The 25,535-nt window shown below is 41.3% G+C and overlaps 1 protein-coding gene across 1 annotated transcript; it reads left to right on the top strand.

Annotated features, from left to right (window-relative positions):
• Window positions 1-24,701: 24,701 nt before the first annotated feature.
• On the top strand, window positions 24,702-25,305 carry LOC127214766 (probable bifunctional dTTP/UTP pyrophosphatase/methyltransferase protein; the record flags this gene model as incomplete). Its single annotated transcript, XM_051175043.1, has 3 exons — window positions 24,702-24,746; window positions 24,888-25,112; window positions 25,249-25,305. Coding segments are annotated over exons 1-3 (293 nt in total), but the record flags the coding sequence as incomplete, so codon positions are not given.
• Between the last annotated feature and the right edge of the window lie 230 nt (window positions 25,306-25,535).

Genomic DNA, 25,535 nt, shown 5'->3' with positions numbered 1-25,535 from the left:
TCCAGAAATTTGTCCATTTCCTTTGAAATTTCAATTTTTGTGGAATACAGATTTTCAAAGTATGACCTGAAAATTTTCTGGATTTCCTCTGTGTCTGTTGTTATGTTCTCCATTTCGTTTCTGATTTTGTTAATTTGCATGTTCTGTCTCTGCTTTTTCGTTTGTTTGGATAAAGGTTTGTCTATCTTGTTGATTTTCTCAAAAAAAACAACTCTTTGTTGCATTGATTTTTTTGTATTGTTTTTCTGGTTTCTATTTTGTTGATTTCAGCCCTCAAGTTGATTATTTCCTGGCATCTACTCCTGCAGGGTGAATTCGCTTCTCTCTGTTCTAAGGTTTTCAGTTGGGCTGTTAATTCTCTTATGTTACTATCCTCTGTTTTCTTCATATGGGCACTTACTGCAATGAACTTCCCTCGTAGCACTGCTTTCAGTGTGTATCATAAGTTCGGGTATATTTTATTCTCATTCTCGTTGAATATTAGAAAGTCTTTAATTTCTGTCTTTATTTCTTCTTTGACCCAGGAGTAGTGCAATTGCACATTGTTCAGTTTCCATGAGTTTACAGGTTTTCTGCTATTTGTGTTGTTGTTGAGTTCCAATTTTAAAGCATGGTGGTCCAATAAGATACATGGGACTATTCCTATTCTCTTGTATCTGTTGAGGTTTGTTATGTCTCCTAGTATGTGGTCGATTTTAGAGAAGGTTCCATGTGGAGCAGAGAAGAAAGTATATTCTTTTGTCTTCGGGTGGAATGTCCTATAGATGTCTGTTAACCACAGTTCAGACATAAGTTTTGTTAATTCTTTTGTTTCTTTGTTGAGTTTCAGATTTGTGGTCCTGTCTAGTGTTGAGAGTGGTGTATTGACGTCTCCCACTATAAGTGTGTGAGGTTTTATACGAGCATTGAGTTTTAGTAGTGTTTCTTTTACAAATGTGGGTGACTTTGTATTAGGGGCATAGATGTTCAGAACTGAGACTTTGTGTTGATGGATTTCTCCTGAGATGAATATGAAATGACCATCTTCATCTCTTTTGACTAATTTTGGTTTGAAGTCTAACTTGTTAGATATTAGGATAGCTACGCCTGCTTGCTTCTTATTTCCATTTGATTGGAAAATCTTTTCCCAACCCTTTACCCTGAGGTAATGTCTATCTTTGAAGGTAAGATGTGTTTCTTGTATGAAGCAGAAGGATGGATTCTGTCTTCGTAATCCATTCTGTTAGCCTGTGTCTTTTTATAGGTGAGTTAAGACCATTAATGTTGAGGGTGAGTAAAGACCATTGGTTGTTGATGCTTATTTGATTTAGGTTTGTTGTTGGCAGTGGTATTGTGAATATATTTGTTCTGCTTCACCCTTGGTTTCTGGTGTAGTTGCATTATCTGTTGCCTACATTTTTGTGGGCATAGTTACCTTCCTTGGGTTGGAGTTTTCCTTCCAATACTTTCTGTAGGGCTGGATTTGTAGATACATATTGGGAAAATCTGGTTTTGTCTTTATATATCTTGTTCTCTACATGTATATTGATTGAGAGTTTTGCTGGATATAGTAGCCTAGGCTGGCATCTGTGTTCTTTTAATAGTTTTAGAACGTCTATCCAGGACCTTCTGGCCTTGTGGGTTTCCATGGAGAAATCAGGTGTAATTTTGAGAGGTCTGCCTTTATATGTTACCTGTCCTTTTTCCTTCGCTGCTCTTAATATTCTTTCTTTATTCTGTATGCTAGGTGTTTTGATTATTATATGTCGAGGGGTCTTTTTTCTTTGGTCCAGCCTATTTGGGGTTCGGTATGCTTCTTACACTTTCATGGGCATGTCCTTCTTCAGATTTGGAAAGTTTTCCTCGATGATTTTGTTGAATATGTTTTCAGCACCTTTGAGCTGGGCTTCCTCACCTTCCTCTATGCCTATTATTCTTAGGTTTGGCCTTTTCATGGTGTCCCACATTTCCTGGATGTTTTGTGTTAAGTATTTGTTGGATTTATGATTTTCTTTGGTCGATGAATCTACTTCTTCTAGTTTATTTTCTGTGCCTGAGATTCACTCTTCCATCTCTTGAATTCTATTGGTTATGCTTGTTTCCATAGTTCCCTATTTTTTGCCCAGCTTTTCAATTTCCAGCATTCCTTCCGTTTGTGTTGCCTTTATTTTCTCAATTTCAGTTTTCAAGTGTTGAACCGTTTCCTTCACCTGGTTAATTGTTTTTTCTTGGCTTTCTGTCCTTTCCTTAAGTAATTTGTTCATTTCTTCCACTTTTTTGTTTGTTTTTTCTTCCATTTCTTTAAGGGATTTTCTCACATCTTCTTTGAGGTCCTCTATCATTTTTATGATGGTAATTTTTAAGTCATACCCTTCTGCTTCCTCTGCTTTGTTGTTGTGTTCCATTCTAGGTGGTGTAGATTCCCTAGATTCTGGTGGTGTCATGTTTGTCTTTCTGTTGTTAGGTATTCTCTTGTATAGCCTTCTTCCCATAGCTTCTTCCAGTAGGTGTTGGTGTTGTCTCCCCCCCTCTCTCTATGGTACTTCCCCGATGGGCTTATGTGGGTCTGAGATTCAATATCTGTAGCTCTGTGTGGTCCAAGCACTCTAGGAGGTTTCTCTGCAGACCTGGATCCAGGGATGGGGTTAAGGATGAGGATCCAGAAGAAGATGCCAGCATGTACTCACAGTGTTACTCTGGCCAATAGCTCTGGCAAATAACTCTGGCCAATAGCTGGCGGAAGAGGATAAGGGCTGAGCTGGAACTTGAGAAGGTTTTGCAGGATAGTGGGATCTCCCTGGAAACTGGCGCTCTCCAGCTGAGACCTCATTCTTTGGCAGAAGCCAGGATTTGGGGTTCAAGGATCTTGCCCACAGGAACTCCGAGTGGACCCACAGAGATAGACGGATGTCTGGGAGGGGCCTGGGACTCCAGCAGAGGACTGGAGGCAGGGTCAGAGACCAAGATGGTGGAAATTACGGGTGGTCCCGCGTGGATAGTCAGGTCTCCTTTGTTCAGAGTTGCTCCGAGAAGTCTCCGAAGTAGGGTGGACTTTTGGCTCCACCCTCTGTCCCAGTGCTCAACCCCTGGTATCATTTTTATAGATTTCTTTTATTTATTTTTATTTTTTTTATTTTATTTTATTTTTTTGAGACCCAATTTCTTTGTGGCTCTGGAGCCTGCCCCAGACTAGATCTTGTAGCCCAGGCTGATCTTGAACTTACAGAGATAGGCTTCCTTCTGCCTCCTGAGCACTAGCATTAAATGCAGGTGCCACCACCACCCAGATATTGGTATATTTTTAAATGTCTTCTTTAAACATATTAATGCTTTTACCTCTATTTTCTGCACTCCTGTTTCTTAGATTTTACTTATGTAATTCCTTTTCTCAAGTGATGTTGATGATTGATTTCTGATTAGAGCAAAGTCTCTTGTAACTTTGGCTTTTCATATGCTGAGCTTTTGAGAATTGCTTTGAACTCCTCATCCCGCTTCTCCTGGACAGTGCTGGCAAGGAAATCACACATGTCCTTCTAGTCTGGCCTTTGACTTGCCAATGAGAAGTAAAATAGACCAGAAAATGTGTGAACTCCTTACATGTCTGATTATTGTGGCAACATATAAATGAAGCTGGATTTATGCAAGAATTGAGTGCATGACCCACTTTGATACTGGTGGAGTCACAGTGCAGAATGTGACAGGCAGGGTGGAGGCTGAGATTTCCTCCTTTATCAGTAGTCAAGGTGAGCAAAGTGGAATTAGATAATCATTCCTAGATAATCCATAATTGTCCCAGTGGGTAGGTTCTTGGAATCCATGGATGAGGGCTATCAAGAATCTGGATGGAGAGAGACCGTAACGTGAATAGAAATTGCTATAGTTACCATATTCAGCAAAAACAGGTCCGGGTGAACTGTTGTGGACTAGGTAACAGGACTGTTACTTTTTGTGGTTGTGGATGTACCGTCTGAGAGAAAAGGTTTGAGAAATCCTTGTTGTGCTCTAAGAGAAACCCCTATTCTCTGGAGCACATGGCCATGAAGCTATTTCCAGCTTTTCAAATTTTTTTTTTAGAACATAACTGCATCATATCCTCATAATCTTTTCTGCCCCCAAGCCCTAGCATGATTCCTCATTATTTTCCAATTCACAGCCTGCTTTTCTTAAACAGGATTTACACACTGAAAACAGTGAACATTTGAAGGTTTCATGGACTTGGCTGAAGTATTTCCCAACTATGTGGTCAAGAGTTATAAGCTATGAACAGTAAGTGTGTAATAGAATGTGCACACAAAAGACACTGTGATTTTCCCAATGAGCAGTTTGTGCTCCAGGACAGTAGAAGAATGTATACTAAAACACAAACTTTCTTGACTAGGCCCCTGTCTCCTGGGTAGGTAGTGCAGAGCTACGAGGACTGTGCAATCTGAGTCATTGATTTCTGATCCCCTGGTAGAGGGGCTGCAAAAATTATAGGCCAAACTGTGTGGTCCCAGCCAATTTGGAACTCTGAGAAAGCTTCTTTCCAGGACTCCCTTTTCCTTCTGCTCTATCGAGATTTAAGGAAGAACACAGGTTACACCATTTTAAATGTAGGATTTTCAAAGCAGGTATGCTCAGCTGCCATTTCTGGTTTGCTAGAGACTCTGTAGCCCTGGCATGGGAGGATGTGCTGCATATTACATAACTGTTCAGTATGCACATGCATGCAATGCCGTTTGTGTGCAGTGGTGGCTGACACTGGAAAACTGAGGTTTTATTTCTTGAAGTTCTGTATATTCCATTCCACTTTCAGGTTTGTCTTCTAAATATTTTAGAAAGTATTAAAAATGATGATGTGTATGTCTATAAGCCATACAAGATCATAATGTTTTTAAGTCTATGCTACCTCCCTTATAAGACATGTTACGTGAAGTTTAATTCCAGGGGACAAAAGGAGTCCCTGTTCTGCAGAGATTTCTCAGGTGGGTATGGTTTTGGGTAGCGAGTTAGGTCAGGGTCCTAATGTTGGGCCATCTAACATGTGGCAGGAAAGCAGATTTTAAAATATTCTTCCATGTTATTTGTGGAATGGGCATCAGTGGGGATGGCTTCAGAGTCATAGCAGAAGATGAGCTGCTTTTGCATAGAGAGCTCTAGAGCAGGGACCTCCTGTCTTTGGAATAGATATCCATAGCTGCAGGGTCAAAAGTGTTGAATGGTTACTTTGGGTTGATTTAATTGGGGTGTTGAAGTCTGATTATTTAATCTCTGTACACATGGTTTCATAGGTATTTGGATAACATTGATCAAGATCACACTTTTCCTAGCAAACTTTCTTTTGTACTTTATATTAATAGTTGATGATATTTGTTCTTTGTTCTTGGCTTATTCTCTCTATTTCTTTTATTCTTTTACAAATATTGTTCGTATTTTGATTGTTGTAACTTTGTGGTAAGTATAAAAGTCATATTATGTCAGTTTTTGTACTGTGTTTTCACAATTACATTGAGCATCCTGTGTATTTTCAAAGAAAAATGTTAATCTGCCTTTGTAATAAGCATTTTGTTATAAATTGTTGTTCATCGTAATTGGATTGTATTCATTTCATGTTGCAAACTTACCCTGTATAGGATCTTAATTCTGATGCTTCATATTCCCAAAGACCATTATTTAGTTCTTTATTTATTTTGGTTTTATTGTTAATCTGTGGAAGAGTGTTGGCTCATCAGATAAAATATGTTGTGTATCTTGGCAAGGGACTCAGCATATATTCTTTTATGGGATGACCAAAGGTCAGATACTAACACTCAACTTCACATAATTATCTACATCCCATAACCTGTATATTCCTACAAACCATTTTTTCTCATGCTCAAACACACAAAATGTAGCAACAAGCTTTATAAATTGATAAAGATTTATACCCTCAATTCTATTACCATCAATTCTAGTCTTGTACACCATAGTTCAGCTTTGACACACTACACTGGAAATTGTAAAGCTAATTCTAGTTAGTCTTAATAGTCAAAATATGGACTCAGATGTGTGGTTAATGATGAACGATCAGAGAAGCAGAGCAGTGATCCCCTAGTTCTTACTTCTACTCTATCTTCAGACCAAAGGGTCTGGCGATTTTGATTCTAGGAGTCTTCCATTAGAACACAATGAGCTTCTGTCTTCTTCACCCTTATATTTCTCTCTCCTCCCAGCCATATCTACCTCCCAAGTACAGGAATAAAGGAATGAGCCATGACCTGTCTCTCTTTCTCTTTTAGACTGGATAAATCCAGTGTATCCTGGGGTGGCCATAAAATTATATAGATCCCACTAATCCAAACTTCTTTGATTAAAGATGTGCTCCTCCATGGCCTGTCCTCTATGGCTAACTACTGCCTAGCTACACACTCTGTTCTTAAAGCAAGGTTTTTTTGATAGATTTATTTATTTTTTGTTTGTTTGGTGTTGTTTTGAGACAGGGTTTCTCTGTGTACATTTGGAACTCTACCGAAGACACAGAGATTCACCAGGCTCTGCCTCTCAAGAACTGGAAGTTAAGGCATGTGCCACCACCATCTGGCAGGCTTCATTTGCTAAAGCACAAACAAAATACAACAACACTTGGAGGAAAACTTTACAGTCTCCACAAATATAATTCCATGTGGATCCTGCTGAGTCTACCCCTTTATAGCATTGAAGCATATTTCTTTGAAATACTTGTGTATACTGAAGACCAGCTGGAAGATCCACACCCATAAACCAAACAAATACCGAATTCTTCTAATGTACATTGGTCAGCATGATTGATGTACTATCTGGCCCAGAGCCTGTAAGACATTCCAATAAAGCCACTTTCTACAGACATAGAGAGATATGTTCTACCAATCCTGCTCTAACGGAAAACATTGAGTAATGCAGCTGTTTCCTCACCTTCCTACTGAGGAACCTGTGCTGGTTCACCATAGTGCTCATAGATAAAGACATTTTTCTCAGCCACACTCTTTGAGTATTCAGCTTATCATGCAGATGACACTTGTTATTATTATTCACTTCTCAAGAATTTGACTCTAATTTCAGGAATAACACTCCAATATAATTGACCAATATCCCTGGCGTCTGTCAGGAGAAAGTTGTATCATCTTGTTTGTAATATTTCTTATGCCTTTCTCTCATGGTTTTCTGAGGGACCTGTAACAACCAGGTAAAGAGTCCCCTCAGGTCTCCTGACCTCAGCCAGATGGCACAGAACAAACATCACTTGTGTCCTAAAAAATTTCCCTATATTTTAATATTCTAGGGAGTCTTCCATCTGTTTAATAAGAGAATCATTTCAGTCAGCATTGTACAATGGTCTGAGCAGCTCTGCACATTATGTGGAGGAAGAAAGAGAGATTGAGTCTGTGCATGCAGGAAGAGAGCTGGACCGTTTAATGGTGACATGAGGAAGCGACATTGAAATTTGTGTCTGACTATGCAGTGGTGGCTGTCGTCTTTGATTCCAGCTCTCAGGAAGTAGAGAAAAGTAGATTTCTGTGAGTTTGAAGATAGTCTGGTCTACAGAGTATGTTCCAGAACAGCAGGGTCACACAGGGAAACTGTGTATCAAACACCAAAAGAAATGAATGAATGAATGAATTAATTAATTAATATTGAACAAGTAATGAGAAAAATCTACTAGAATGTAACAAAAACAAGATTAATAATAATAATTAGGAAGGAATTGACCAGCACAGTTTACTGAGTGAGTTCTTGCACATCAGGGACCAACAGGGAAATTCTCAAAAAAAAAAAAAATCAAAAAAACAAAACAAAACAAACAAATAAGTTCCTGTTTGTGCAGCTCTCTGAAATGTCTAGGTCTAGCCAGGGCCAAAGGAGGTTCGGGGCTTGCTGTGTCTATAAGAACACTCTTCCCTTGAGAAAGAGCTCTTGTCACTCAAGCCTCACTAGACAACCAGGGACACTAAGCCAACCTGCCAGTTTCAGGTCTTGAAGGAGACTTCCTGGAGCCATGCTGCAAGCTTGGTTTTATATCAGAACAGGTGCCAGAGGACTGATTACTTCTCTGTGAGTGCTGCTGTGGGGAATTGGAAGGAGAGCATGGATAAGCACAGAACATGAGGTATGGTAAGCAAGGGGCTGGGGAGGGTGGGGTGGGTAGTCATGAAAGTCGGTTTGGCAGGCCCTCCAGGAGGAGGCTAGACTGGAGTATACTGCCACATTCAGTGTTCTGCTAGGCCATTATGGTCCTAGCAGCTTCCCTGACCAGGGTATTGCCTATGAATACTTCTCCATGTGGGCTGCCTGAGGAAAGGAATTCAATCAGGTAACATTGTGAATAATCTTCTTTGTAGTCAGCTCCATTATGGTTTTGGTGCACAGGGATGGCTATTTATAAAGAAGGAGAGGTTCACTTAGTTCAGTGCCTTCCAGAAGTTCTGTTCTTCACATGTAACATTTAGGGGTCACATCCATTCAGAGTTATCATGTTCTTTTTTTGCCATCAAAATAATTTTTCTTCTGTTGTTAAAAAATAAATATAAAGATATTATTTTACATATCGATCCCAGTTCCCTCTCCCTCCCATCCTCCTATTTCCCCCAGGGACCTCCCCATCCCATGGGCCATGCATTCCTCTGGGAGGCTGAGGTCTTTAGGAGGGATCATAAAAATCTGTCAAGTCAGTTGAGTTTTGGCCCAGGCCCTCCCCCTTGTCTCTAGGCTAAGGGAGTATCCACATTTGGAGTTAACTTTGTGCATGTTCTAAATGGCATTCTTTTTCTTCATTTCTCTGTGTACCTTTGCAGCATGATCTAGAATTTTCTATGTGGAGCAAGCTAGACCCAATCTCGGGGAAAACTTCTTGCCTCTGTTTCTGAATTGCTAGGTTAAAGCAAAGGGAAAATACAAATATCTGTATATGGCATTCTTGTGTTGGATTACATTCTACTACTGAGCTGTGACATAGAGGAGGAGAATTGTTTCTATAAAGGATTTACCAATATTTGGGAGATAGGGAGTTGCAAAAAACTTATTTAGCTGAGATATTGCTACCCCCAAATTAAAAAAAAAAATAGAAAAAAGTTAAGTTGTGTGCTAACCAGGCATGTTACAGAATAGGATGATATAATATACACTTGTTCCCCAGGATACTCCAAATATTTGGATCCAATCCATGTCAATTAGCAAAGCAATGATTTACAAACCCCCAAGGCCCACCTCCATACCATTGATTATGTCTTTTACAAGCTTTACAAGGGTTTATTACAGGGTTCCAATGAACATTAGGTGCTGGTGTGCCATAAACATCCAGTTTTCTTCTAGATAAAATCATGGCTCTGTCATATAGGCAAGATGAGCCCAGGTGACAACTGTTTGAAAAGAAAACAGTGATGTGTTGAGGGCTAGACAAAGCAAGCAAGACTTTCTCTTTAGGTCTTCACTCATGGAGAATGAACAGAGTTCCTTCTGAAACCCAGGGCCAATAACACCCAAGGTTTATATAATTATGATGTTTCCATCAGGTCCTGAGCTATCGAGAATAAAGTAGAACTCCACCTTTAACACAAGGAAGATTCTTGGGAGAAAATTCAATTGTCTTGGGCCAGTGTCTTGTTGAGGGGTTGCTTCAGACTCTGAGAAGACAACTATCCCCACCACATGGAGCTGTGTTTATTAGACCCATGGCTACTGTGGACTTAGTTGGTGATGTTTTTGGAGATCCCTGTGTTCCCCTTGTACTGCACTTTTTGAGTATCCTTATCCTGAGTTTGTCCCATTGAATGGTAACTCCCACTGACTTCCTAGAGTCTCAAATTTCCTTCCGTTTCCTCATGGAAGTAGTATACAAGAAGCTATTCCTTATAAGAAATGTACCTAGAATATGGTATGGCTTAAGCAATACCTCCCTACCTTACCTTTCATCTTTTCTTTTTCTGCCTTCCGTTCTTTTCTCATCTTCTGACACTTCTCCCTCATGACTTGCCAGTAAAATGTGACCTGCTGTTTCATGTTACTCCTGTACTATGAAATACTTATGGTGTTATCTTTTCTCTTGAATGCTTATATTGCCTTACTGGCATAACTTGCAATATCCTGTCACTAGTCAGACATTGAAAGTACTTAAAGAAGGCAACATATGTTGAATGCAAAATTTGTTTTAGGAGCGAGATTGTGGTGGTTCACGCCTTTAATCCCAGCATTCAGGAGGCACAGGAAAGTTGATCTGTGTGAGATCAAGGCCAGCAACGTCTAGCAAGATATTCCTAAAACAACTAAGGCTTTTTGTTGCAAAGAGAATCTCTGTCTCAAAAAAAATCCCAACAATAACAACAAAAGTAACCATCTGATGTAGGTTCTTTCCTCTTTGCTCATTAGCCAGAAATGAACGCAATTTGTCATTGCACACATATTTCTTTATTTATTTCTTATGTCTGTGGGTAATGTCCTTCTGTCCTCTTGATTACTCCTTCTTACACTAAGTGACTGTATGTCCTCAGTCGGTTTTTGGGACCAAGCTTCTTAAAAAATTATTTGTGGATACCAATTATATTTACGGATATATTTAAAAAACAGAACACATTAATTTGTAACACTGTTCATTAAATTAAAATATAATTCTCTGAATCATAGCAGGAGATTACCCCATACTTATAGAAAGCTCTAGACTGTGGGGTGTCTCTATTAGTAACAAATATCAATAGCTGGAATGTCAGAAACCGAACAGTGTAAATATCCTTTTGAGTTTTGTATGAGTCCATGTATTTAAGTTCTGAACACATAGAATCATGGGTAGCTGAGTAACATTGCTCAAGATCTAAGTTTATCTGGATGAGTTTCCCTTGTATTTTTGAGAGTAAAGTTGGCAGTATTTACCTCTTATTGTTCTTTTCTTTTTCACTTCCTCTCTTTGTTCTTTCCCAAATATTGTACACCTCTCAATCACTGCATGTTTATATTAGGTATAGAAGCCATGTTGTGTCAATATATGTACTATGTTTTTCGTAATCCTCCAGATATTCTAACTGTTTCCCATTTTCCTGAATCTTTCGAATCAGATATACTCTTATAAAGTGTCAGGAATATAATTTGCACTGTATTCAATTTATGTTGCAAATTTATCTCATACAGAATATAAATATTAACTCACCAAGTTCTCATTGATCATTTACTTTTCTCTTCATGTACTCTCTGTTATTCTTATTGTTTTCAATCTGGAAATGACATTTACTGTTTTTCCTAAAAAGTTCAATGGGTCTTGGATGGTGGCACAGCACATATTCTACTTGGGGATGACCTGAGTTCATACCCCCAAACCCAAAATTCTAGGCTCAATACAACCTCACCTCCAGATGCAGTGTTTCTGACAACCTCTACTATGGTATGTAATAAGTACACATGGGAAACATCTCTCACACACAATCTGAATATAAAAAAACTAGGAATGAATTTGTTTTCAAAATCTTTGTTACTTAAAAAACAATGAGTGCAAAACCAGTCACATTTAGTACATGATTCTAATAATATATTGTTTCATTTTTTAAATTTCATTTAAACTTTTATTTTTCATTTTACATACCATACACTCCCTTCTTCCCCATCTTCTTCTCCAATTTCCCTCCCTTCCCTTCCTCCCTTTAGTAGTCAGAGAGGGTAATGCCCTCATTCAGGACTCACCAAAGTCTAGCATACAAAGCAGAGGAAGGACCAAATCACTCTATTTTTTATCAAGACTGAGTAAAGTATCTCACTATAGGGTGCGGATTCCAAAAACACAGTTCAAGCAACTGGGATGGATGATGGTTTCACTTTCAGGGGCCCCCTAACAGATCAAGTCACCTAAGTGTTTACTACTTTCAGAGGGTCCAGTTTGTTGACATGAAGGTCCTCCAGCTGTAAGTCAATATTCTATGAGTTCCCACTAGTGAAAGAAGATGTGTTGTGGCTTTGTTGGAGTGGCCTTCTCCCTGTTAGAAGAATCACATCATTGTAGGATCAGACATGAGGTTTCTTATTCGCAGAATACTGCCCAGTGTGTCAGACAACTCCCTGTTGCCTCTGAGTCATGCTGTAAGGACTATAACATCAAGGACTGCAGCAGCATATATGCTGACACGCCTGCTGCCATGATGATTAACTGAAGCTTGGAAATTTTAAGCGTGACACCTCTTTTCTTTGTAAGAGTTGCTCTGGTCCATGGTATCTCTTAACAGCAATGAAAACCTAACAAAGACAGATGTTGTTTCAAGGGCCTTCAGTATTTCTGTGATAGGCTGTTCCTATTGTACAATTTATTTCTGATGTGTTCTCAGTAGTGTTGTTCTTGTAGCTTGACACTTCCTTTATGTCTGTTTATAGGGATTTCTTTCTCAGGGCTATATGCTAATTAAAGGGCCAAGAAATGTTGCATGTGAACCTCCTATTCAGTTTCCTTCTAAATGGTTCATGTGAATGCATTATAATGTCCATGTCATGAAATAAGTGTGCAAGGCTCCAGACTTACATGAGTATGTTGTCAAAGTTGTTTATATTTACATTGTGTGTATCATATTTCTTTGTCAAACATGTTTGCATTATTGTAGGATGCAGTGACCTATGACGATGTGTACATCCATTTCACTCAGGAAGAGTGGGCTTTGTTAAATCCTTCTCAGAAATGTCTCTACAGAGATGTGATGCTGGACACGTACAGGAACCTCACTGATACAAGTAAGATTGAAATTTCCTTCATGTTTTAAAATAAGGGACCAAATATTTCTTGGTTATTGATACTATTCTGTAATTTTGATTGAGAAAAAGGAAACTTGGTTGAATGAGGCATGGTTCTAAGGTTCATTAAAGTTATTAATTTAAGTTTTGTACAATTTACAATAATACATTGTATATTTTCTGTTATTTCAGGCTACATTTGGGATGACCATAACATGGAAGATCATTGTCCAAATTCTAGAAGACATAGAAGGTAAATTTTCACATGTAAATTTATGCAAATTTGGCTCTGAAGATATTTTAATGTATTCTGGAAATTTTATTGAAGAGACACACAAAAAGAATTACAAAAAATTAAGAAGATCAAAGTTGAAAAAGGTGCAGCTTAAAGTATAGTGATGGTTCTCATTTTCTAACAAAACCATGTACCTCAGTGAACGGTAGCTCTTCTGTGTTTGCAAGGTATTCATGTAAAAAGAGAAGGAAACAATGCCTTCACAGATACCACCATTTGAATTATAGCACCTGGAAATCTATGATATAGATATGCCAGTTTGTTGAGTTTAATAATATTCAGATATTTTAAACAATATATTTCTTGTATAGGTGATAATTATATGTCCAAGACTTTCTAAGAAAAATGTGTATAGTTAATCAGGCATTACTTATATATTTGTGACTTTGCTATGTATATAGAAAGGGTCAGTTCATGAGTACCAAGAAGGTTTTTGTGGAGAAACATTAATCCCTGACACACATGTCTGTGAGCAAAAGAAAATCAAATTGCATGAGTGCAAAGTGGAAACCTTTTCTTTGTTATTCTTACTTTAATAAGTATATCATATGTTGAGTTAGGTAGTTGTGACCCATGCCCTTAATTCCAGCATTAATGACGAAGAACAAGGTGGATCTCTTAAGTTTCTGATCAGCCTGACCTACAAAGTGAGTTCGAGGCTAGCCGGGTCTACACAGAGATATTCTGTATCAGAAAACCTAGGGAAAAATAAAAACTATATGATACTCTAAATGCAAGCCATGTGAATTTAGAATGTGGACAGAAGCAACATACGTCTCTCTCTTAGGACATTGAGAAGAAAGCAAAGATGATTACTAGCCCCCACTTTGAGGATATTTGTTGAGTGTGAAAGAAGTTTAAAATTTATCAGTATTCCAACATCATCTGAAAGATATGAACAAACTCACACTGAAGTAAATCCCAATGAACATCGGAATGGGTGAATGCTTCCATTTTTACTGGTATATTTGGCCAATGAAGTATAATTTATACTGTGGAAAAACTGATAAATGCAATAAGTATGGAAAAGCTCTGAGTTGTTTTCAGTCTTTTTCAATTATGTGAGAATTCTCATGTAAATAAATGCCATAAATGAGGCCCGTGAAATAAAACCTCTTACTCTGAATCACAAGTATCTTCAAAGAAAACAAAACAACACCTCATGAGGGAAGCATTATAAATGTAAAACTTAAGATCGGATTCTTGTTCACAATTGGCCAAGTTATAAATTTATTTTATAAATATACTGTTTCTTTAGTATCATGCATGTGGTAAAGTTTTACATGTGCTAATTATCTTTGCTGGAATGCAAGAAGCCATAAGGTTTTGAATCCTGTGAATATACGCAATGAATGTGTAAAAAACTTTTTATGTTACAGGCATCTTCAAAGGCTTGAAAAATTTCATACTGGAGAGATACCATATAGATGTCTTCAGTATGGTGAAGTCTCTGAATGCCACAGTTTCCTCCAACTCTGTGAAAGAACTCAAATGGTAGAGAAAACCTATGAATGTAGTCAATGTGGTAAATTATTTGCAAGACATACTATGCTTAAAAGACATATTAGAACACATACTGGACAGAAAACACAAGACTGTAATCAATGTGGTAAAGTCTTTTCCCTATGCAATAATCTCAAAAAACATAAAAGAACACATACTGGAGAGAAGCTGTATGAATGTAATCAATGTGGTAAAGCATTTGCAAGTAATGATCAGCTTAAAATACATATAAGAACACATACTGGAGAGAAACCCTATGCATGCAATCAATGTGGTAAAGCTTTTTCACAAAACAGCACTCTGGTGTGTCATAAAAGAACCCATACTGGAGAGAAACCCTATGAATGTAATCAATGTAGTAAAGCTTTCACAACACATGGGTGGCTTAAAAGTCATATATTAACACATACTGGAGAGAAACCCTATGAATGTAATCAATGTGGTAAAGCATTTGCAAGTAATTGTCAGCTTAAAAGACATATAAGAACACATACTGGAGAGAAACCCTATGCATGTAATCAATGTGGTAAAGCTTTTTCACAAAACAGCACTCTGGTGTGTCATAAAAGAACCCATACTGGAGAGAAACCCTATGAATGTAATCTATGTAGTAAAGCTTTCACAACACATAGGTGGCTTAAAAGTCATATATTAACACATACTGGAGAGAAACCCTATGAGTGTAATCAATGTGGTAAAGCATTTGCAAGTAATTGTCAGCTTAAAAGACATGTAAGAACACATACTGGACAGAAACCCTATGAAAGTAATGAATGTGGTAAAGCATTTGGAAGAAATAGTCAGCTTAAAACACATATAAGAACACATACTGGAGAGAAACCCTATGTATGTAATCAATGATGTAAAGCATTTGGAAGGAATGCTCAGCTTAAAATACATATAAGAACATATACTGGAGAAAAACACTACGTATGTAATCGATGTGGTAAAGCTTTTTCACATCACAGCACTCTAGTATGTCATAAATGAACACATACTGGAGAGAAACCCTATTATGTAATCAATGTGGTAGATCATATTCCCGTGTCAGTACTCTCTAGTTTCATCATAGAACACATCGTGGGCAGAAACCCTATGGATGTAAGCAATGTGGTAAATCTTTTACATGACACAGCCATCTGGTACATCATAAAAGAACACATACTGTAGAGAGACCCTATGATTATAATCAAAGTAGTAAAATTTTTGCAACACATGTGCTTAAAAGTCCTACAAGAACACATACTGGAGAGAAGCCTTATGAATGCCATCAGTATGGTAAAGCATTTGCACATCCCAGCCATCTCTTATGTCATAAGAAATGCATACTTGAAAGACACTGAATGTATCCCATGTGGTGAATCCTTTCTATGTATCATTAGTCTTTATAATCACACACAAAAAAAATCATAGTGTATGGAAACCCTGTACATGTAATCATTGTGGTAAAGTTGTGCACTTTACTTATTGCAATAATCTTTGTGGTCCAAAGAAAACTCTTATAGAAAGGAATCTTACTAGAAAGGATGTTGTATGATCATCAGCCAACACATATTGAGTTACATAGGATTCTGGAAAGAACAATATTGGAAAAGTTTGAACAGTCAGTTCAAACATTGCAATATCTCTGTTTTGCTCTTAAAAGCAAAGTCACGTGGACAAAAGCCCTAGGAATTCACTGATAAGGGAACCCTGTTTCATTGTAATACTTGTCTTTATTTAAACAAAAACCTCATTCAGATTGATTGACTTCCATAAGCCCAATCCTTCATGCTTGCTTTCTTTTACATGAAGCAAATCATGTTGTAGGAAAACTTTGAAGACTTTAAGACCATAAACATGTGAGTTACACAAATGAGTCCTCTTAAGAGAAAATATTCGCACTTTGAAATCTGTTCAGAGATTCCATTTAATTTTAATCATGTGATGTCAGTGTGTGAGTTTCTGTCTGTTCATGGTTTTTTAAAAGCAGGTTATACCCTTGAGTATTCCTGTACGAGGAACTACAGTATGTTCTCAGAAAACTGATATAGGTCAAGCAATGAACTTTTCATAATTTTGTTCATCTGTATTTCTTACCCTGTATATATTTAAATCCTTTTTTATCATCTTGATATAAGGTAATAGGGAAGCAATCTTGGAAGAGAAAACCCACATCATGCGTATAATTTTGTGAATATGTGAGACGTCACACTTGACTTTATTCTTAATAAATAAAATTGATTCATGTAGAGATGGTGTGTTACTGAGTTCAATAGAATGAAGACAAATGATAAATGAGTTTATTATTTGGGAACAACATAAACAGATGATAATAAAGAACTGTGGAGTTGATCCTGCTCAGGAGGATGCAGTCCCTGCCTTTCTGATTTGATCTGCAACATGGGAGAGAGAAGTGAGAGACAGAGAGATGGAAAGGAAGTGAAAATTGAGGGAGGGGGATTAAGAGTTACAGACAGATTGGGAATGAGTGAGGGTCCACCCCAGTGTTCTCCATCTTCTCTTCATGTACACACAACCAAAGGCACTGCATAAGAAATAACTTTTAACTGTATGAGATGATCTTGAAAGACAAAAAAATGTAATGTTAAACCTGGAAACCAATATCTGTTCCTTGGAATTTGCTAACTTCCTCTCACAAGGCCCTGAGATAACAAGAATTCACACTGCTCCTGCTTTCCTGTGAGTCAGCAGGTGGTGAATAGTGTCCTTAGGAAACAAAGAGATAGCTTTAACTCTGGTTTGCCCAGACAAAATTAATCAGCACACCCTGAGGCCCTAAGGTCTGTTGACCCTAATAGCAGACCATCCTGCCTCCAAGGGTTGCATACTCAATGGACAAAGGGTCTCACCCCCTCCCTAAGATTGTGAGTTTGCATTTAAAAAACACCTGGGCCCAGGGGAGGGGGCTTCTCTCTAGCCTGCATGTCAGAGGAGCCAAGTTGCACAAATGTTTCCTGTAAATTAAAGCCTCTTGTGTGTTGCAGTAACTGGACTGGACATTGAGTTCTTGGGGTACCGACTGAAACTGGAAGACTCCTTATTCCGAGGGTCTTACATTTTGGAAGTTCCACCAAGATCTGGTCAACCCCCAGACTCAATTCCATTGCCAGTTGGAGGTAAGAAAGAGCTCGCAACCTATATGTTTGATGTATGCCTGATGCATCTGATGTTACATGTTTTTGACTCGAGTACTTGACTCTGTGCCTAGCCTTCACAAGACTTGTATGTTATGTGTTTTTGACTCGAGTATTTGAATCTTTCCCTGGCCTGCACAGGACTTGTATAGGACTACAGGGGGGAAGCAGACGTATCCTGAGACCCTTGGTCCCGCCCTGAACGAAGTCCCGGGTTGTTTGGAGGAGGGAAAGAGACGAAGTTTCTCTTCTCCAGGGGACAGCAGGCCTCTGGACTTTCTTCCCTCCTGCTTTGTAACTTTGGTTTGGGCGCCATTTGTCTGCCGTGTGGATTTGTCCTCTTTGTTGGATTGTTCTGTTTTTTTTTTTTTTTTTTTTTTGTGTGTGTGTGTGTGTCCTTCTGTTCATAGTGTTTGTGTCCATTTCTATTCTCCCCATGGGTCAAAAACTAACTAACCTACTTAAGTTTGACTTTAAATCCACAGGAGAGCTGGAGACCCAGCTAGACAATGAGCATGCTCATCCCCTGCCCTCAGGAATGTGGCAGGGCAGCCAGAGCCACTGGGGCTGAGCTTCAGCAGAATGGCTAAACAGCCATGGGCCGCACATGGCCTGGGCAGATCCATGCTGGAATGGAGGGACAGGGATATGACTTATGACCCTGCCACCACACATGTTTCATTCCCAACATCAGCCTCCAGGGCTGACCCTTCTCCCCAGATCTTTGTAATTGGAAAAACTAATCACCCCCTTTTTTGAGTTCCTTATGTTCTCTCTCTAGGCTATTTGAGATGATTATCAACAGTTTCTGCTTGAGGCTAGAAAAATATCCCTGGGGCCGATGGGCGGCCAGCACAGCTGAAAAAAAAAAAAAACAAGATTGACTTGGGATTCCTTTTGATGCGCCCCAGTTGGAACTTCAACACTGCTGAAGGTAGGGAGACCTTAAAAATCTATCGCCAGGCTCTGGTGGCAGGTCTCTGAGTTGCCGTGACATGGCCCACCAATTTGGCTAAGTTAAAGAAAACACTTTTTGACCCTAGTTCAGAAGCCCAGAGAGCTTCGGTGGCTCTGGTCTTCATGGGGAAATTGGGCCCCAGATATTAGGAAGGAACTCCATAGACTGGAAGAGTTAAGAGACAGAGAAAGTGTATTGAAGGGACAGAGAAGGGAAGGAGAGAAACAAAAGACAGTAGAGAGACAGAGAGCAGAGAAAAAGCATGACAGAAGACAGGAAAAGAATTTCACTAAAATACCTTGGCTGCAGTGGTTAAAGGAAAGTTAGGAAATTTAAAACAGGCTAGGAAACCTGGGCAACAGGACCCCACTTGACAAGGAGGAACAGTGTGCATATTGTAAAGAAAAAGGACACTTGGCAAATGACTGTCCCAAGAAGACAAGTTATCGAAGGTCCTAGCCCTAAGAACGGATAAAATTAAAGGGAAACGGGGTTTGGCACCCCTCCCAAAGCCCAAGGTAATTCATGGACTACCCGAAGAACAGTGGACCTCGGCGTGGGCCGGGTAACCCACTCGTTCGAGGTTACATCCCACCAGCCAACTGCTTTTTGCCTTTGAATGGAAGGACCCTGACACGTGTAGAACTAGGCAGCTCATCTGGAGCTGACTGTCCCAAGGGTTTAAAATTCCCCAACGATGGCCAGACAAGTAGGGAGAATTTCTGGGGACATCTGGGTTTTGCAGGCTGACTAAGGAAAAAATTCTCCTGGAACCCAGAGCACCAGGAGGCATTTGATGCCATTAAAAAGGCCCAGCTGAAAGCATTGGCTCTAAGCCTTTTGATATAACTAACCTTTTACCCTTTATGTGGATGAGCATAAGGGGGTCGCCTGGGGAGTTTTAACCAAATCCCTAGGGCCGTGGGACAGAACAGTTGCTTATCTGTCAAAGAAGCTTGATCCTGTAGCAAGGGGAGGGCCTGTCTATCAAAAAGATATCACTGCTGACAAGTTGACTTTGGGGCATAAAGCAACAATAATAGCCCCCATGCATTGGAGAGCATTGTCTGGCAGCCACCAACTGATGATGACCAACGCCCGCGGGACCCACCACCAAAGCCTGCTTCTCACTGAGAGACTGAGCTGATTGTGTTCGCTCCACCAGCCAGCCTCATCCCACCACTCTTCTGCCTGTGGAGACTGGTGAACCAGGGACTCATGACTGCCATCAACTGTTGGTTAAAGAGACTGGAGTTTGCAAAGATCTTAACGACATCCTGCTGGCTGGGGAGATGATGACCAGTTCACTGCCAGGATCAGTTACATTATAAAAGGTAAAGAAAGGACTGGGGCGGTGGTACTGCTCGACGAAGAGAAGTCCATAAACATTAACAGGCAACAGGTATGCTTTTTCAACTGTTCATGTGCATGGGACTGTCTCAACCATGTGGTTAAAAAAAATTACTGAAGAAAATTTTCTGAAGATTCAAAATACCTAAGGTAGTAAAATCAGACAATGGTCCAGGTTTTGTGACCCAGGTAAGTAAATCACTGGCCAAGATACTGGGGATTGATTAAAATTACATTGTGCATACAAAACCAACAATTCATGTAGAAAGTATAAATAAAACCATTGAGGAGACCTTCACTAAATTGACTGTGGAGACTGGCGTTAATGATCAGATAGCTCTCCTACCCTTTGTGCTTTTCAGGTTTAAAAACACCCCTGGACCGTTTGGGCTGAGCCCCTGTAAATGGCTCTTTGGTGGGCTCCCTCCACTGGTGGAAATTACCTCTGTACATAGTGCTGATGTGCTGTTTTCTTAAGCCTCTGTTTGCTAGGCTTAAGGTGCTCCAGTGGGTGAGACAGTGAGCAAGAAAGCAGCCCTGAGAGACCTACGTGGTGGGAGTCGTGGAAGTTTCACATTACTTCCAAGTTGGAGATCGAGATTTCATTAGATGTCACTGCACAGAAACCTTAAGATTCGGAGGGAGGGAGGGAAGGAGGAAGGAAGGGAGAGGGAACTGGGATCGACATGTATAATAATAAATTACAAAAAAAAAAAATATGCTTTGACTCAAAACATTAAGTTCAAGGACAAGTTACTGGGGAAAAGGATATCTATTCTATTTTTTTTCCACAGAAAACGAAAAGCTGTGGATTTCTTCCATACTAATGTGGTTTGATCAAGCCAGACCACCTGAAACAGAGTACCAAGTGAGCCTACATTCAAAACAGCTGGAAAAAGCAGCCTTGCAGAATACAGCCAGGATTTCAGCATCTTCTTAGAATCCCCCATGAGAGCGCCCCTTACCAGCAGGAAGTGGTTTGGAAAGAACGACGCCCAAATTCCCAAATATTGTCTATAGATGTTTGTTTTCATTTAAATGGACTTGGTTATAAAAAATAAATAATAAAAAAGACAGAAAAATACTGTTAAAAGTTTATGACTATCCTCTAAACTTAGTAAAGCAATGCAAGAGTTCTTATCAATGCTTTTAACAGTTTACTGCTAAGAGACAATGACTTTTCTCTAACTCAGTAAACCAAATCTCTGGTACACTGACCACAGGCAGGTGAAAATAAGTGTTTTTTTTTTTTTTTTTTTTTTTATCTCATGCTTCAAAGGAATCACTGGCATTTTATAATATGTCTGTAAATTGTGACCAAAGATATGTTCCTTGTAATTTCTGTATAAAAACCCAATACTCTAAAGTAAAAATGGCAGCAGTTGCAAAACACCTCCAGTGTGTTTGTTTCTGTCAAGACGAAGCCACTCCTGACATGGTCATCGAGTTTTGGTACCCATGGGGGCACATCACCCACTCTGTAGCATGAGGTGTTATTGGCCTGGTTGTACAGGAACTTCCAACTGTAAGGAAATAAAAGCAGGAAGCAGATCAAAAAGTTGATAATTTGTCTTTCTCTCATCAGAAAGCTTGATCATTGCTCTATAACTGTAGGAGTTTTATTCCTGAACCTCAGAAAAACCACTTAACAAACACAAAATTATAAAAAGAGTATTCTTCATGGAAAGTTGAAAATTTAGAGAGGAATGGAGCTAGGAAGATTTTTGTGTATGACCACTACTGTTAGCCAGCACATCTTACTCAGTGAGCAGTTTTAAACAATCTGCATTATTCAAGAATTCAAGCTTTGTAAGACCCTCAGAATGAGGAGTCTCCCATTTTCCATCTGTATCCCCAAGAACTCAATGTCCAGTCCAGTTGCTGCAACATGCAAGAGGCTTTAATGAACAGGAAACATTTGTGCAAAGGGGCCCCTCCAGCATGCAGACTAGTGAGAAGAAGCCATCTCCTCCCTCCACCCCTCCCCCCGGCACAGGTGTTTTTAAAGGCAAATACCCCATGCTTAGGGAGGGGGTGGGACCCTCTGTCCATTGAGTACATGACCCTTTTAGCTGGTCTCCCTATTAGGGTCAACAGACCTTAGGGCCTCAGGGTGTGCTAATTAATCTTGTCTGGGCAAACCGGAGGTGCAGTTATCTATTTGTTTCTTAAAGACCCTATTCAACACCTGCTGACTCACAAGAAAGGACGGACAGTCTGAATTCTGGGTATCTTGTTTTCTCAGGGCCTTGTGAGGGTAAGTTAGCAGATTCCAAGGAACAGATATTGCTAGGGGTTAACTTTCCAGTTTAGTCTGTCCTTCATTTAAAATGGGGCATTTCTCTAACTTTACTTTTTTGTCTTTCACGCCCTATATCTTATCTCTAGAGAGTAAAGTTCTAGTACTCTGATCTACAAAGCACCCCACCCAGAACCCGCACTTTCCCCACCCTGTGTCCTACTGCACCCACTGTTCCACTGGTCTGGTTGAGCACTGGGACAGAGAGCGGGTCAAAAAAACACCTCCACCTCCTGAAAATTTCTTGGACCTGCTTTGAAAATACTGGACCCATCTATCCCGCTGGAGCAACCAGAGTGCCCGCCTGCCTGATGTTTATCCGTCATTACTGAGGCTCTGCCGGGGGAGAGACCTCCTAGAGTGACTGGAACAGACAGAGTTACAGACATTGAGCACCTCTCACAACTCTGTCCCCAGGAACTCCTTCTCAAACACACGGTTCCGGGACGGTCCCCTGCACAAGCGGCTGCGATCTCAGGACTTCCGCCTTCCAGTCACGAACTAAAGCTTCCGGTTCGTGGCTGTCAGTGTCCCCGGAAGACACAAAAGGAAAACATGCTTCTAGTTCCACCCGGCCAAACTGACACACGATTTCCGCTTGTGAACCAAGGACGTCAGGCTTCCAGTCACTGACTTGAGCTTCACACAAAATGGTCCCCAGGAAAGGTTGCAACAAAGAGATGCACAACTTGAGTTCCACCCGTGAAGTAAACAGGACGAGTGCACTGTGGCCTGAGTTCCGCTTCCGGCACATGACTTCCGCTTACGGATGGTGCAACATGCGATTCCCTGCCCACCGGGCGGCGATTAAATTGGATCCGCTTTCAGCCCAGGACTGGAATTGATCGCATCGGACATTGCGGGCCCGATAGGAAACGCCTTAAGGGACGGGACTAACAGGTCCAAGTGAACAGGTCAGAAACGGCTGATTCTGACCGCAAAAGAGGCAGCACAGAGCATATTCCCTGTCACTCATCGAGGCGGTAGGTGGGACTTCCGGGTGCGGCGAACAGGGCAGAAACAGAGATCACAACCCTAGGTCCCTGCACCCCTCTGGTTTTCGCTGTTTCCCTGTTTATGCCACGGTTGCCAGTAGGGTTCCTGTTGCCGGGGAAACTGGGTTGGGACTTCCGGCAACATGGTAAATCGGGCGGGACTTCTGCGTGGGAGCATTGACCAGGAATTAATGACTTAGAGAGGTTCCCAGGGGATGGGCGGTGTCACGGGAGCCGTGATGTCAGAGGAGTTACAGGCGTGGCCTGTAGGGCACACAGCTGTCAATCAAACACCTGTCATTCAGTCATTCATTCACTCATTCATTCAGTCATTCACTCAGCCACTCATTCATTCATTCAATCACTCATTCATTTAGTCATTCATTCATTTATTCAGTCATTAATTCATTTACTCAGTCATTCACTCATTCATTCAGTCATTAATTCAATCATTCATTCATGTAGTCATTCATTCATTGATTCAGTCATTAATTAGTTCATTCAGTCATTCATTCACTCATTCAGTCAAAGGTCAGTCATTCATGAAGTAATTCAGTCATTTCAGTCATTCATTCATTAGCTCATTCATTCATTCATACATTCATTCATTTACTCATCCATTCAGTCATTAACTCATTAATTCATTGTACAATCATTCATTCATTGAATCACTTCCTGTGTGTGCTGGAGGTGGGACTTGCTGTCCCTGAGGCTAAGGCTCTGACATAGACAGGCAGTAGGCAGGATTTCCTGTTTCCTTTTACCTACACTGTAGCCCATGATCATCTTGAACCCCGCCGTCTTTTTTGTACACCTAGGGGCAGGAAATAAGTCCCATCATCTCAGAGGAACCGGAATTGGTTGTCTCAAGCCGGAAGTGGACAATTTCTGGTCCCTCCCAGAACGGAAGTGAACCCCCCAGACCGGAAATGTGCGATCCTTTCAACATGGAGCTGGTTCCACTCACCAGGCTGCTGCAGGGGAAGTGGGTGGTGCTGGCGGTCCCAGGAGGCGGGACACCCTGTCCTCCATGGTGACTTCCAGGGGCAGGGCCTGCTCTGGGATTGTCAGCTGTGACTTCCAGGGGTGGGGCCTGCTGTGACTGACAGCACATCCCCCCCAGGGACTGCAGTTCGAGGTCGTACCCTCCCACTTCCAGGAGTCCCTGGAGAAGGCGAGATTTCCGGCTCCTCCCGAATATGCCTGGGAGACAGCAAAGCTGAAGGCTCTGGAGGTGGCTTCGCGGCTGCTCAGGGTGAGGACGGCCCCATCCCTTCTGGTCAGGTGGTAGGCCACACCCTTCCTTTCGAGGCCCCGCCCACAAGCCTGCCCCGCCCTCTGCTCTGCAGGACCTGCACCCTCCTGATGTCATTATTGGAGCTGACACCATTGTGGTGAGTGAGGCCCTGCTCCTTCCGGCCCTGTCCGCCCTCCCCTCACTGACCCTGCCCCTTGGCATCTGGCTCTGCCCACTGCAGGCCGTGGATGGCATCATCCTGGAGAAGCCAAAGGACAAGGATGATGCCTACAGGATGCTGCGCAGGTGGGCGGGGCCTGAAGGGGCGGGGCAGACCCACCCAGGGCAGAGTGGGCGGGGCCTCTGCATGGAGCTCCAGCCTCTGCCCACCCCAGCCCTGCCCCCTTGCCAACCACGCCCTGTACCGCCTTCCCTGGCCCCGCCCAGGCTGAGTGGCCAGCAGCACAGTGTCATCACCGGTGTGGCCATCTTGAGGCCACTGTGGCGGAGGCAGCTTCAGGAGCCGAGTTCCACATGCCCAGAGGCCCCAGAGGCGGAAGGGGACCCAGAAGCAGAAGTGGAATTGTCACTGTTCCACGAAGAGACCCGTGTGACATTCTCGCGGCTATCGGAGCCACTGCTCTGTGAATACGTGGAGAGCAGGGAGCCTCTGTGAGTGGGTGCGGGGTGGGGTGGGTGGGGCCAGGAAACCTGGAAGTGAGGCCTGAAAAGGAAGAGCTGTCCCTGGCGGGCGTGGTTGTGGCTGAGCATGGCACCTGGTGTGACCTCGTCCCTGCCTTGCACCCAGGGACAAGGCTGGCGCCCTAGCAGAGCGCATGGAAGGGGATTTCTTCAATGCCCTGGGGTTTCCACTCAACCGCTGCATGCGTGAGCTGGCTGCCATCTTCCCTAATGTGGGACCACACGTCCCTGTCAGCCAGCGTCCAGCCACACCCCAATAATGAGGATTGTAGATGGAGAGTGAGTATGTGAGTGATTGTCCGGGCGGGAATTCTGGTGAGAGAGTGACTGAAGGGGGCAGGACTTCTGGTGAGTTTGTGAAGCAGTGACCCATTTCCCATGATGCCCTTGGTG

Source organism: Phodopus roborovskii, unplaced genomic scaffold (assembly GCF_943737965.1).
Source record: "Phodopus roborovskii unplaced genomic scaffold, PHOROB, whole genome shotgun sequence".
NCBI lineage: Eukaryota > Metazoa > Chordata > Mammalia > Rodentia > Cricetidae > Phodopus > Phodopus roborovskii.
The sequence above is the reverse complement of the archived record's forward strand: the minus strand, read 5'-3'. Positions and strand labels throughout refer to the sequence as shown.